Here is a 14613-nt window from a genome sequence, read left to right as displayed (position 1 = left end):
TTCATTTTGTCTTGATGCGTACGTTGGCCGCCTGCCTTCAGAACTACAAGGTCACCGTCAATAGCGGCCGCGGTTTCGTACCGCACCGGTTGCGGCAAACAGTAGTTTCGCTATCACTCATTGCAGAGTTGTCCAGGATTAAGCGCACCGTCTACAACGCAATGAACGGACATTTTGTTGGCGACCAGCTCAATGGCTAAAAAGTGTCAAGCAGGGACTCCTCTGGGAGTTCTCTACGTATGCGTAAGCATTGTGCCACTTGCTTATCTCCACACAGCCTGGTGTCATTATCAGTGTTAAGACACTTGATCCGACCAGTACAAACGACAGCGCTGCGGCGACGCGAACTGGTGCAGACGCAAGCGCAAGGTGCATTGATAACGCAAGTAAATTACTGCAGGTGGCGGCGCCATGGGCGCTGATGACGTTCCGATCATCATAAGCCGTTATCGCTTTTTAGCTCCTTGCCCATGCATGCCGAACCATTATGAACCGTGATCAATGGAGTCCGGCGGTGGCATGGACCGATAAAACATACTCTGGCACGGCCGCGCGGACCGTATCTTGAAAGCGATCTGCGAAGCGGACAGACCGTGCCGACTGCTGCTAACTTCGCATGTTGTGTTTTCGCCGCTTCGTTTGCGCTAAAGCGCCTGGCGGCCCGAAGATAAAGTCACTCGCTGCCGCGGGCTCTATCTTGAAAGCGATCGTCTAATGCGAGAGACGGAGGGACGGACTGACGCACGGACAGTTTTCACGTTGGGTAAGCATAGAAATGCGTGCGCATTTAAAAATAATGTATGTGCGCGCGGTAGTGAAAAGCGTGCCGCAGATGAAGACGCGCGTCGCGGCCGTGCTGAAAAGGAAGTCGCGAGGCCTTCGCTGCTGCGAGAGCTGATCAGATACGAGAGGACGAGAATTGCAGTTTGCGCAGTGCTTTGTGAAAAATATAAACAGGAGTTTGCCGATTCATCCAGTAAGTAAAAACGTGTTGACGTTCTAGGCATTTGTTATTGTTCTTTATACCCACGATAATTAGACATTCGGTTAATTCGGCACCCGCCGTGGTTGCTGAGTGGCTATGGTGAGCACGAGGTCGCGGGATCGTATCCCGGCCACGGCGGCCGCATTTCGATGGGGGCGAAATGCGAAAACACCCGTGTACTTAGATTTAGGTGCACGTTAAAGAACCCCAGGTGGTCTAAATTTCCAGAGTCCCCCACTACGGCGTGCCTCATAATCAGAACTGGTTTTGGCACGTAAAACCCCATAATTAAATTTTTATTCGGTTAATTCGGCCATTTTCTTTCGGTCCCATGAAGTATGAATTAACGCGGTTTTACAATACGTAAAGTAGAGCCGGCACTAATTCTAACTAATTATGAGTCTCCCTGTGCGATATGCACTGAAAACTCATTCTTTATGTAAAAGGAACCAGTTTTCAGTGCATATCGCACAGGGGACTTATAATTAGAATTAGTTCCGGCTCTACTTTGCGTACTGTAAAATCTCGTTAATTCGGATTTCACGGGACCGAAAAAGAAATGGTCGAATTAACCGAGTCTTATGCAACGAAGTATATAAGTTCGTTTTTGTGGTGTGCCTTGGTCATGCCTTTGTTGCGATGCTGTCTTGTCTTGGGTCATGACGATGGCACCCAGTTTGCAGCACGTGGGTAGCATGTCTCAATCAAAATAGCCTGCCGACCCTCACCGTGGGCTCCAAACATGTTGCACGCTACGCCTAGCATCTTTACTGGAAAAGGGGGGGGGGTTCCTTGGCACTTGATGAAGCTTAGCAGGGTACCCTGGGACCAACATGCTTGAGAACCCCTGCTCTAGAGTCAAGAATCTGTACCTCACTTTGGCGATACGCTATGTAGCTGATGATGATGATAAGTGGTTCTTGAGGGAAAGGGAAAGGTTGGCGCTATCTTCTGCAGCCCTTGAGGGAGCACGGCTCAGCGCCAGTCCGTAAACACATAAAATTCAACCTGCTTTTTTTCCCTTTCCCCAGCACGGCAACCTCTGTGGTAGCATACCATTGAATGTGGAAATCTCTTCAGTGACACAAGTGTCCAAAAGTTGGCGTTATTTGATTTCAATTTGATTGCGTTTTCTTTAACATTCATGCTTTCTGCACATCTGTTCTCTTCTGTTTCTTTTTTCGTTTAGATATTGTAAGGTGGAGGGGTTCTGATGGAAAATTATAAAGCCATATGTAACTGGCTCCATCCCTCAGGATATGTTGTTGTATATGGTACGAACCCTTCAAAAGACGGTCATCTCTTTGCAGGTGGTGTCGTGTACCTGGGCCTGAAAAATAATCATACGACCGCTCTTTTGACTTCTCCAAAACTCCCTGGACGTCCTGGAGTTCAGTGTCTTCAGTTTCAGTACTACATTCCCTGGACTGAGGCGACGCCCGAAAAGGCATACACCCTTATTGCTACCGCCACAGGCAAGATATTTTGACTGCATCTTTTTTTACCCATTTGAGCAAGATTCTCCTAAGGATCAGTTTTATTTTCGCCAATTACGTTATTGAGATTACATTACTTGTAAAAAATTTATGCGCAGGTAATTTTAAGCAGCATATGTTAGGTTTAGTACCTGTGTCAATGCCCTGTCATGAACACTCATTTATCCAACATACTTTATTTGGTCTTTAATTTTATCGCTGACTTTGTTGCTGCACCTTTTTACGGTTTCTATATTCTGAAACAACACAAAAAGCACTTGTTAAATTTATGAAGAAAACCGTTGAGGCTTCAAATAAATGTAGTTCTAAACTTGATCAATAAATATAGGTAAAAGGCTTCTTACCAATCGTGCTTATAGGAATTGTGTTTAAGATATTTTTTCTGCATTGTTCTTGTAATCGTAGGACGTGCCAATATTGATGCAACTTTTTCAGGCAGCTCAGGTGGGCGTAAACGCATCTGGTACCAGCCTCCCCGGCTACTGGTTAGGGGCGCCTGGGCCCCTGTGGACGTGACCTTCAAAGCGGAAAATGACTTTAAGGTTCGTAAATGAAGAATGCCATGTAAGGAATGGGTCATGATTGCCATTATGGTTCTTTACGCTTTGCCATTACAGGGAAATTTATTGATACCAACGGATTTAGGTCTACATTAACTGTTAAAAGCACAATTTTTAAACACGTTCGTCCTGAAGGAAAGAGAAGCGCACTCGAAGACGGTAGAAATTTAGGGGGGAGGGGTGATAATAGAAAATTTGGAGGTGCAAGATGGAATCACCTAGCGCAAGACAGGAGTAAAATAGGAGGTCGCTGGGAGAGGCCTTCGTCCTTTAGCAGACATAAAAATAGGCTGCTGCTGATGATGATCCCGAATTATCACATTACGCTTGTAATAAAACGGTATGGTATTTTACATATCCACGAATACTAATTTAGTATTATTCCATTGTTCATTCGTCCTTGCTATTTTTTTCGAGATTGCCTTGTATAGGAGAGCATAATGCCTGATGTAAAGGTATTACTCAGAATGTTACAGCGAAGCTGTTAGCCTCTAGTTGGTCGGGATTTCTCGCGGCGTCGTCGTCCCGAAAAAAAAAGAACCTGCAGCGATTGAAGCGAAACGTGCATACATTATTTGGTATCACGTATAAAACATACAGCACAGCATTTGTTTGCATTAATATCAAGCAGAAAAGAAACCTGCAAACCGCATAATTGATGATAAGGCGCTCCTGCTAATAATCCGCAGCACGTAGCGCTCTTCGTGTACGTATCGCGGTAAAGATTACTCTGGCGGAAGCTGCCGCGGTGATGGCAGCTTGCGACGTGGTGAATGACGCCACTAGCCTTTCATATGTAAAAGAAACAGTCTAGCAATTGATTTCATAGTTGTTGCAGCCCCGCTATGGGTCGGCAACGCATAGTTAGGACTCCTGAGGAACAGCGTGAATACGAGGAGCGTTGAAGAGAAAATAAACGGCAATACGACCAGCGGCGGCGTGCACACATTCTCCTGTGGCTGAATAATGCTCCGGAGGAGGAATGGAGCAATAAACCCTTGCCTACTCTTTGCTCGGCAATTGTAGGGGTGGTTTTTAGCAGCTTCGCTGAAGATACACTTTCACAGGACCGGGATAGCGAGTCAGTTTCTTTTTCGTAACCTAGCCACTCAGTATATGAACTCTGAGACAATGCATTTCCCAAAATAAAAAAGAGTATGGTGACGTGGACGTTTCCTTTGAAAGCTGTTGACATTAAATGTACCACAAATCAGCTCAAGAAAGCATTGCGCAACGGCTTCTATGCAGATCGAATTGCAGTGCACCCTCCAGCCGGAGCAGTTTATTTCTAGACCCTTCTGCGCGATCGATGCCATCACACTTCAAGACTGCACCGGAACGAGAGGTAACTTGGCTTCTCTCAAATATGTGCTAAAAAAAAACTGCGTTTTGTGGGGATATATTTATTGTCTACCCTAAAGTGACATTATACGCTATCTTAGCTTCGGAATATTTTATTCAGAAAACTGGTACAAATTTTTCCTATGCCACCTTGTCTGTGTTCTACGTACGTTTACGGGCAAGTGTGACCTCTAACTCAGATTCTAAACAAACCTTTCGCACTTCCCGCAATCCCGACAGCTTATTAGTGCTAGCAAAATCTAATCGAGGCTCTGTAGATAGTTATTATAGTATGTTTTAATGTAGCGGCACGATGACTTCGCTTGGACAAGCTTTTCTGCGCTCGTGTTCCCCGGGGCAAATGACAACGTGTGGATGCTACACGCAAATGACACGGTGAATGACACTGTCGTATGATGGACTCTCGCGTGAAAGCATAGTGGACGCTATCTAAGGTAATGAATGCATACCGCGCAAGGCTCCAGTTAAGGCAATTGAATTTTTGCCTGACGACTATGAACTTCCATATGGATATTTCAACGCTGGGGCTCATCACATTCCTACAAAGAAGCTCCATATGCACTTCAATATTTCCATGTTTTCCGTAAGGTTCTTAGGAAAAATGTACGAAATTTGTATGGGATCTGTAGAGTTTCCGAGGGAATTATATGGCACGGATGCAGAAATATCGGAATGGCATACAGAAAGTTTCAGTAGGGATGGTTTTGCATCCACTTAGTGCGAAACCTACGAGACATCTAGTGTCTACACAGCAAGACACCATTTCATAGGAGTTAAGGTGGACATTCCTCATAAGGCCGGTGAGCGTGTTACTTCGTTGGAACTTTTGAGACACCGTTTAGGATGAGCGGTGCTGCGACTTCTTTCTTTCTGCATTTTTCGAAGCCTCAAATATAAGAATGTGGAATAAGTACGCTTCTTATTAAGATATAATGAAACACCGTGGCGTTTAAGTTTGCCGCCTTGAAACAATTATCAACAGACCAACCAGTCATATGCGCGCTTTACTTTCTTGTCATCAAATATCGGATAATTGACTCCGTTTGGTGACACCAGCTGCCCTTCGTCAAAGAGCAAACGCAATAGAAAAGGAATGAAAGTACTGGGACATAGTGAACAAAGTTCAAATTCGTGTACATGCGCATTATGTTCCGTAGTTGAATAAAACAAAGTACTAAAAAGAATAAAGAACACGCAGACTCATGCGAAGTTGACTACACTGAATGGCTGAAGCAATACAACTATGCATGTCGACACAGCTGCATACACATATATTGGCAACGTGCCGTAGGCATGCAAAAATTTTTTTTATGTTAGGAAATTTATTACATGGGTGAGTGTGCAATTGATTGGTGGTTTGCAGCAGTTCGCGCGAGTTCCAGTGGTATTTGGGGGGGGGGGGGGACTCCTGACGCCGATTGTGCGCTGTGTTATTGACGCATGTAGGATGTATTCTACACTAGAGATCCAAAACGGGATTTTAATTCCTCTACAAAGATTATGTTTCATAAAGCTTAAAAAAGGCGATGTTTCTGCCATCACTATCCACTGCCAATGTTTTGAAGTGGTTCTATACCAACAATTTTTTTAATGAGGCCTTATTCGCGAATTGTTCAATTAATTATTAAGACTGTTCAATTTCGAGTCAGACAGGCGTACTGTGGCTATAAGAGATGCCATATTGGAGCGCTTTCATTTATTTCAGTCTCCCTTGTCTCCTTTCCCACTTCCCCTCAAAGACAAAAAAAAAAGCGATTGCTTTCGAGCGTTCTATAACAGTCATTGCAGCTTTGTTTTGTTTGATTTTTAATTTTGCTTTTTATACATAAATTGATAGGAGACGACGGTTCGTTGGGCGGGCAGTGTTGGCGAAAATCTGCACTAAATATATCATTTAATGTAAGCAGTCATTTGAGCTGTTGATAAATTAAATTATTTTTGCATGGTTTATGAATTTTGAAATCTTATAAGGGGCCGGCTGCGCTGCTTTCAAGAAAATTATATTGCTGAATAATCACAGTGTATGATTGAATAGTAGTGCAATAACAGTAGCGATGTAGGAATCGCTTGCACAGTTGAAAGTAAACAATGCAAAAATAATGACCGAGTTGACTGTGAGACAATGGTCGAGGAAAAACGTGAGCGAGTAATGAAAGCAACATTATCGTGTGGTATTTCTGCAGGCTAGAAAAACTGCACATGGCAAATGCATGACAAGGAAACATGTACATTGCGCATATTATTTTCATTCATCTGTACACGGAAGGGAATTCATCTGTATATGCTTGCCATATACCCCCTAATTTGCAAGATGCATGTGATAATTATTTCTAGTTTTGATAAATAGCATAATTTTGATTTATAATGTTATTCTAGTAGCTAATCCTTGCAATCAATACAATTGTTTACACACACCTAAAGCAACGTTCCTCTCGTTCTTAACGAGGATTTCTGTGTTGCACATCCGCCATAGCTTTCTTCCATGGCTGCGGAACCCTATTCTTTCATGTGGATCTACGTTTTCCGGAACTTAATCTCGAAGCATCACTTTCCGATGCTATGGTACAGATTTGCGGAACCGGCACTGCAACTTCGAAGAAGGCTGGTGTACATGGAGAAATACCAACAAACCAGGAAACACCGGATTATCCTGGGTTCTCGGTGGGGGGAAAGTAAAGACTACTGTACTGAGACCACGTCGTGACCACACATTCGGAAACAGTTCAGGTGAGTCACCTACCACCAGCAAAGCGGTAGCGATATTGGTCTATTGGGTACATTATTTCCATTAGCAGATCATACAATTTTATTTGATGTAACGAGTGATTTGTAGGGTGCTTTTTTGACGAAGCTACGGTCAGAGTGTAGCATTGTGATGAGGAAACACAACGACAAACTCGCCGGTTTCCAGTTGGGCCCAGGATCCTTTTAACAATGACACGGCAGACGGGAGCTGGCTACACGAAACACAGACTTTAACAGACACGCTAGCACGATACAGATTATTTACATACACATGTACGTGGACTAGAGTCCGCGAATCGTTTGTCCTATATAAACATGTGCCTAGCACTCATGCGCCACCACTCGCCCGTGTGCCTCATCGTTGCGGTGCCCGTGACGGCGGTTGTGACGGTGGAGCGTCGTTGTGGCTACGTCGCTGCTGTCGCGCCGCACCTTGTCGCGACGTGGAAGCAAGAGGAAAACAGCAGGCCGGTAGAATACCAGGCCACTGCTGTAGCTGGCCAGTAACGCCTGGTCTGTCACGCCTCGGCCGCTATAACGTCGGGCTCGGTCGGCGGACAGGTAGCTCAGGCGCCCCGGTGGCCAGCAGGAAGCACTGCACCAGGCCGCTATGACAGCAGGCCGCTGGTACACAGGAGAGCAGAGCCACGAGCGGGATCCACGACCAAGTGCGCACGGTAGCAGGACGCCCGGTCGCCAGTCCTCGGGCTCGCTCAGCAGGCTGGTAGCTCAGGCGTCCCGGTCCAAGCAGGAAGCACTGCACCAGGCCGCTATCACAGCAGGCCGCTGGCGCGCAGGAAAGCCCAGCCACGAGCTGGATCTCCGACCAGGTCCGCACGGTAGCTGGACACCCGGTCGCCGGTACCCGAGCCTGGAGCCGCCGTTTTGCGAGCTTGCGTTCGAGGCTGCCACTCGCTCTCACGCTCTGCGTGCTCTCGTCCACTTCTTTGTTCATGGCACGTGGTGGTCTTCTTCCATTATCACCATCACCAATGCCCTTCTTGGTGCTGCCATACAATCACCAACACTTCAAGCTGGCTTGTCACGCACTTTGTTTTGGCACCGCCACACGCCACTATCCACATCATCACAAGCATCAATAGCGTTACCTAAAACAAATCGCGATCTAGACTTCCCTTGCGACACTGGTGCCGCAAGTTAGCTAGTCGCATAACTTAAAGTAAGTAATGCACACATAATCTACACTGCCTGTTCTTCGCGACATCCGCCGTATAAAAAAGGGGCCCTGAACCACTCCTCGGGCTTGGTGAAATAACCTAGTCCGCGGGTAGCATACACTGCTGTGAACATCTCAGCCAAGTTTTGCTGTCGTACGCGGTGTGTGGAGCTCGCAAGCGGAGCGCGAAGTCACCTTTCTCTGAAGCGCTATCTTTCAAAGAAGCCATGATCCTCACTCTTTTCTGTGCGCTTTATTTCGTAATAAAGCGCATTCAAATACGTGGATGCTATAGGTCGCTGCGGTCGGCTACACCGCGGCCGCCGCGGGGTGCAGCCACGAGTCTAGTGGCTAAGCGCACTGCCGCTCGCTGAGGACAACCGCGTGTGGCTTAGGTTTAGCGTGTCGTAGGCACCAAAATGGAAAGTCGTACAGTCTACGTTAACATTCAAAATGAAATTTGAACTGCGCGCCATGTTGAAATTGAGGAGGCGGAGCGTTGTGGCGACGTCCCACTCCGCCGTAGCATTCGCAGTGCCAGGCATTGAAGAATGAACAGGAGCACAGCAGAGGCCGTGTTTGCCGCAAAAAGTACTTCAATCTGACATAGCTTATTTTCACTACAAATGCATTACTCCACTTCGATAAACAGTGTTCCAGGGCGCCTTTAAAGTAAGTCGTTGTGCTCTCTAAGCCCACCTCAAAGTATGGAATATATTGTATATGAAATGTGATCATGCATCCTCATCTAGGATGAAAATATCGCCGGCTGAGAGGAAGAGTATTCAAGTAATGAGAAATGAACACGCACCATAGCCTGCACCTAAAACCACGCGCTAGGTTGTCATTCCAGCCGTCAATCCATCCAGCTCAAGAGAGAGAGAGTGAATGAGATGGGAAAGATAGAATATCCACCTATATATATATATATATATATATATATATATATATATATATATAGCGCGGTACTCAAAATTGCCTGCTAAGATAGTGGCCGGTCGTGGAGGTCCTGTCTGCCAATGCTGAAGCAAGGGACTGTCTCTGAAAGCTCTGATGAGGACAGTGTCAAGACTAATGATGCAAGTGCTTGTTCTGAGCCAATTAGGACTCTTTCAGAGATTATACTTTGCTCATTATTGACAACGCATGAGCTCGACCTTTGCGTCTTGCCAAATGATGTCAGTAAATCGCTATCTTCATCGCATTATCAAATTACATTATAGGGCATGGTTTCGTGGCTTCTGTTCACACGCATGCATTGTTCACTGCCTTTCCTTTCAGGTTCATATGCATTCGTGAGCAACCACGACGTAAAAAGCGGAGACTTTGCCGGGCTTATCGGAGAGAGCCTCCCTCAAAACAACAAGATATCGCAGTGTGTCGTGTTTTGGTACATCATCTCGGGGCGTAATGATACAAACCTTAAGGTGAGATTTGTACCCAAATGGCGCGACATTGCTCCCTCATTTCTAAGATGAATACTTACAGAAAATAGCACGTTTCTTTTTTCAACAACATTGATGAGACAGATGTCCTCATGAGCTCCACTTTATCTTAACGTTTGCATTTAACTTGCGCCCCTGTAGCACCTTGAAGGGTTGAAATGAAGTGGAACACTTTCCTTTAGAGTATTTCCAGAAAGGATTTAACAATAGCAGTTATGTTAATAATGTAAATAATGAGCGTTAAATATCACTACTTTAACGCACACGATGATCTCGAGGCCTATCCTCCTAGTTCCTAGGTTGTTTAAATGCTTAGTGTGATGATGGTGCATGTTTAATTTGCACATTTTTGGCTTGAAAAGCGAGAATGCGCGACTCAGATTTTATCCGAAATCCGCAGGCTTGGACAAACGAAATATATGTTTCCTCTAATCTATGCTACCCTGGACTTACTTAGCATAAAACATCAAATTTACAATTTCAAATTGAGTACAAGTGTCCTGTAGAAACACAAAATATGACTTAGCAAATGCCTATTGTTTGAAGGGGTTGTTTGTCACAAGCTGGGGTTCTGTAAATGTCTGCATCAGCGCTACCTTGCGCTATTTCTTATGAAGAAATTTTCATACAGAGCGTAGTTGGAATAGCAGTTGGGCAATTCTGAATAACCTGATGCTAGTTTTCTTTTAAGCACTAAACAACGGTTTATTAGGGAAGGATATATATCAATGGTGAAGATTTTACGTCGTCATTTCTTGCGCGCATTTATTTTTTCCCATTAATGTAGGTTCGACAGCAATAGCAAACTTCTCCGTGGTACATTTATCACAAACTCAGCTTTTCGCCACCTTCAAAAACAGAACAACAGAACCCAGAGTGTAAATTTCAGGCCGCAACATCTCTGCTTTCGGATAATGTCTCAAACACAATGTATGTTCTAATAAAATGTGTACTCTGCACAATAATGTGCCACCTTTTCTAAAAGTAGAAATCCACACCAGAACTGAATTCATCCTAAAGCCTTGTTTCAATGATCGAGTGAGATCTGTTTAGCGACTGAACCCTTTCACTAGCTATATATTTGCGTCTAAGTCGACAAACCCAAAAATTGAAAGTGAAAGGTTGTTTCTAATCTCAGCAATATTAATAGACAGCAAAAGCCGCGTATTTACCTTTTAGATTTCTTATTCTCATACATTCACTTGAATCACAGACACATGCAGAAGAAATACTTGTTACTTATCTCACTGATGTAAATGCCACTTACGTGCTGATCACTAGCATTTAACATGGTAAGGTCCCATCTTGCCTTGCTAACATTGTGTCCCAAATACAACATCGCCAAAAATTGGTATTACCGAGTGAATACTAAGCGCGAACTGAAAATATTGTGATTGAGCCACATGAATGATACAGTATTTTATATGAATGATAATACGCTTTCCTATGGTGCCATATAAGCCCTAATCAGTGAGTTGCGGTTTGCGGCGATTTATACTTCTTATTTATTATTTTTGCCGGGACCGCTTTAAATAACGAAGTGTTCCTCGTGACTTACTACAATCTTTCTGGTTTGCAGGTTCTGTACCAAAAGAAAGTACCACAAAAACGTCCTAATGTGGCCCTGTGGAGTCAACAAGGTGGTGGTCCGGTCACGTGGCAGCAAGGCCGCATTGCAGCTCCGCATAACATAAGCGTGAGGAGAAAATAAGACGGCTGTTTTTAGGGTGCAGAGTAACACGTCTTTTAGGGCGCCCTTAAATTTCTGAATGAAAACGATCACTTGCGAGTTTCATCAGCCGTTAACAGCTTCTTGTTAAAAAGTGACCGGCAATAGCTTCCAAAGCTACAATTGTGATAGTTCCTATGCGGAAACTTTGCGTTAAAAACAATTATTGTAGCGAAAGCTAGATTGGCCGAATTCTCGCGGTTTCGCTGTGGCCGGTGGCCGCACCGCTAGCTGAGCCGTTGCCTAGCAACCGCCGCAGCTGGCAGCGTTTCTTTCTCTGTGGTCTGACCACGCCGCGGCACCTTACCGGCGTCTGACCACGCCGCAAGCTGCGTCTGACACGCGTCTTTTGCCCGGCTAACTGCTTCACAGGAGAGGCTCGGGAATGCCAAGCGCGCGAAGCTAGCGTCGGAGACTGAGGAAGAGCTAGATGTTCGGCTCGCAAAACGCTTGGACTTGTCGGCTTATAATTTAAACCTGGCTTATATCGATGAGTGTATACCTAAGTATAATGATTACAACTAAATGAAAGGCTAACCAAGTGAAACCAAGACTTAACCAGGCTAAGCCAAGCTTTCGCTTTGCATGTCTAGGGTCAGCTGAGCTAAGCCGCAGCCAATTTTTCCATCTATACGCTAAAGTTGCTTCGTCAACGTTTAAGTGTGGATAAACATCAATCACTGTTGAATTTCGGAAATTTTTGTTTGCTGAATTGTCCATATGTTGCAGTCACGTATGAAATAATCTTTTGGGTGTGTTCAGAGAAGGACACATTTAGAGAGGCCACGTCTATTTTTTGTTTGCAGCGAACATTTTATATGAGGTGGCCGAATATCTCTGTAGAAGGGAATCGACCGTTCTATTGCGAGACGTAGTGCGGATTTTGTGGAAAGAATTGTAATTCACCTACGGTGGAGGAGAGCATTTTTGTGGCTTGTCGATTTTATAAGTTTGAGAAGATATTACTGAAAAATTGAAACAGTGTAAATCTCCCAACATTTCCTGTTAAATTCATACAATTACAACTATTGGTCCAAGGAAACTTAGAATCGTCCACAGTGCGTTCTTTTTTAAATGGCCTCACTTTCCTCTGTGAACGAGCGCCTCTACCTGACCCTGAAAGCAATAGCACTGTGTCTCTCTTTTAACAAAGGTGACGAAGCTCAAAGACTTTCTCAGAAATCTTCGAAGGCTTTGTCGCCAATCAATGAAAAAGATGAGCAGCTACGTCACGTATTTGCTTCATAATTAAAAAGTTGTCGCAGTTTCACCTGAAAGGTGAAGCATCAATTGCGATAGCAAATTTGTAGAGAGCTATACGGAATAATGATATTAGCTTTATCAGCTGTATAAACTTGGACATGCAGCAGCACCGGCAACGCGCAGAACTGTTGTCGACGCCGTCGGCGTTTTGCCCGCGTTCGCTCAAAATGCGTGCGGCGTTGGTGACTGTTGCCGGAGCCTCTGATATAAATAGGCACTTGGTGCCGCAGCTAAACGTCGCCTCCCTTCCCTCCCCCTTCCCCCCCTCCCCCACGGCCTCTCGCGCATCGGAAGAAGGCGCGTTTGCTCTACATATATGGTGATTGTAAAGGAGGAAAGAGACGCCTACTTCTGCAGCCCTTAAGGAAGCACGGCGCAGAACGCGCGTTTGTTCTCCGCCGTGCGTTCACTCCCCGTGAAAGAGCGCGTCCTTCGCGCCCTTTCACTCGCACATACAGCGTTCGGCAGCGCGCGGTGAGCCGTGCTCCCTCAAGGGCTGCAGAAGATAGCGCCAACCTTTCCCTTTCCCTCAAGAACCACTTACCACCGCGCGGTCACGATTTCATCTCCATTGACGTCATACGGAACCTCACGGCAACGGCGACGGTGACGGCAGAAATCTGCTTTTGAGTGTCCATATAATTGCTATCGCAATAATACTATAAATGCCAAAATTGCAAAAGTAGCGCAGATTAGTGCATTTAAACGGCGTTGTAAAAGAAGCAGCCATCGCCCAGTTTCACCAAGAATCTGTAGAATGCTCTCGCGCGTCTGATAAGTCAAATAATGCAAAAAACGTGTTGCATTATTGTATTTTAAGCCGAAAAATTCAGTCTATGTTCAAAAGCCTGCATGTCTATCCCTGTGGTCTAGAAATAATAATAGGGTCATAATAATGAACTCAAAATTACATTCATATTGAATTCTGAACTCCTTCTTTCTGTGGTATACAGTAAAGAACAGTGGCTCGCATTGTTACTTTTCTGCCTCTTCTGAAAAACATAATTATTTGAGCTTGGGTTTTTAGGTTCCTGTATCCGTGTTATTTCTATGGTCCGTTCAGGTAAAGAGCACTCGAGAACGCACACAGTGAGCCGCTTAAGGCTCGTCTCCGAAAACTACTTTTGGCAATGCTCTGCTATTGCACGTAATGTTGGAAATGCGCCTGCCGTGTTTATGACCGATGCGCCAGCCTAGCGAGAAAGTGCGATGATGCCACTGCAGTGGTGCAGTCAATGGGATGCCTTCAGATAAGGACAGTCACAAAAGCGGTCCGAAATAGTATATGTTCTCAACTAAACGTTTGTATTATGCAGAAAACACATCCAGGCAATGGAACGTAGAATACTTTTCCAAGTTACATCTTTGTTTCACACCGAAAAAAATGTTAACTCAGACAAGGTGCATCAGTATCCTTATGGAGTCGCAAGAGGGTCCAACCTAAAGAGCGTGTGGTATAGAGGATGCAGTTTTCTATACATTAAACGTTTTTTTAAAGCAAAGCTGTTAGGGCCTCACTCTTCCATGGACGCGTCCGGCAATAGAAAAAAACTCTCATTGGCTGTATGCTATATGTGCGAGTGAAAGCGCGCGAGGGCGAGGGACGCTCGCTTTCACGGGGAGCGAACGCACGGCGGAGAGCCAAGGCGACTTATGTGCGCGTGAAAGCGTGCAAGGGCGAGGGACGCGGACTTGCACGGTGAGCGAACCCGCGGCGAAGAACAAACGCGGGTTCTGCGCCGGGCTCCCTGAAGGGCTGCATAATTAGGCGTCTCTTTCCCTTCTTTACAATCACCATGTATATAGGGCAAACGTGACCTCTTCTGTCGCGCGAAAGGTCGTGGGGGGACG

The 14613-nt window shown here is 45.2% G+C and overlaps 1 protein-coding gene across 1 annotated transcript in view; it reads left to right on the top strand.

The window, feature by feature from the left end:
* The window catches only part of LOC119448917 (MAM and LDL-receptor class A domain-containing protein 1-like), a 265378-nt gene that overhangs the window by 100964 nt on the left and 149801 nt on the right, over positions 1-14613 (top strand). The window contains exons 6-11 of the mRNA XM_049666561.1: positions 2296-2460; positions 2917-3023; positions 4290-4386; positions 6972-7130; positions 9607-9752; positions 11350-11466. Of these exons, the coding sequence (XP_049522518.1) occupies positions 2296-2460; positions 2917-3023; positions 4290-4386; positions 6972-7130; positions 9607-9752; positions 11350-11466 (791 nt within the window). The remainder of the gene's footprint in view (positions 1-2295; positions 2461-2916; positions 3024-4289; positions 4387-6971; positions 7131-9606; positions 9753-11349; positions 11467-14613) is intronic.

The sequence above is a fragment of the Dermacentor silvarum genome, chromosome 4, assembly GCF_013339745.2.
Source record: "Dermacentor silvarum isolate Dsil-2018 chromosome 4, BIME_Dsil_1.4, whole genome shotgun sequence".
Classification (NCBI taxonomy): domain Eukaryota; kingdom Metazoa; phylum Arthropoda; class Arachnida; order Ixodida; family Ixodidae; genus Dermacentor; species Dermacentor silvarum.
The sequence above is the reverse complement of the archived record's forward strand: the minus strand, read 5'-3'. Positions and strand labels throughout refer to the sequence as shown.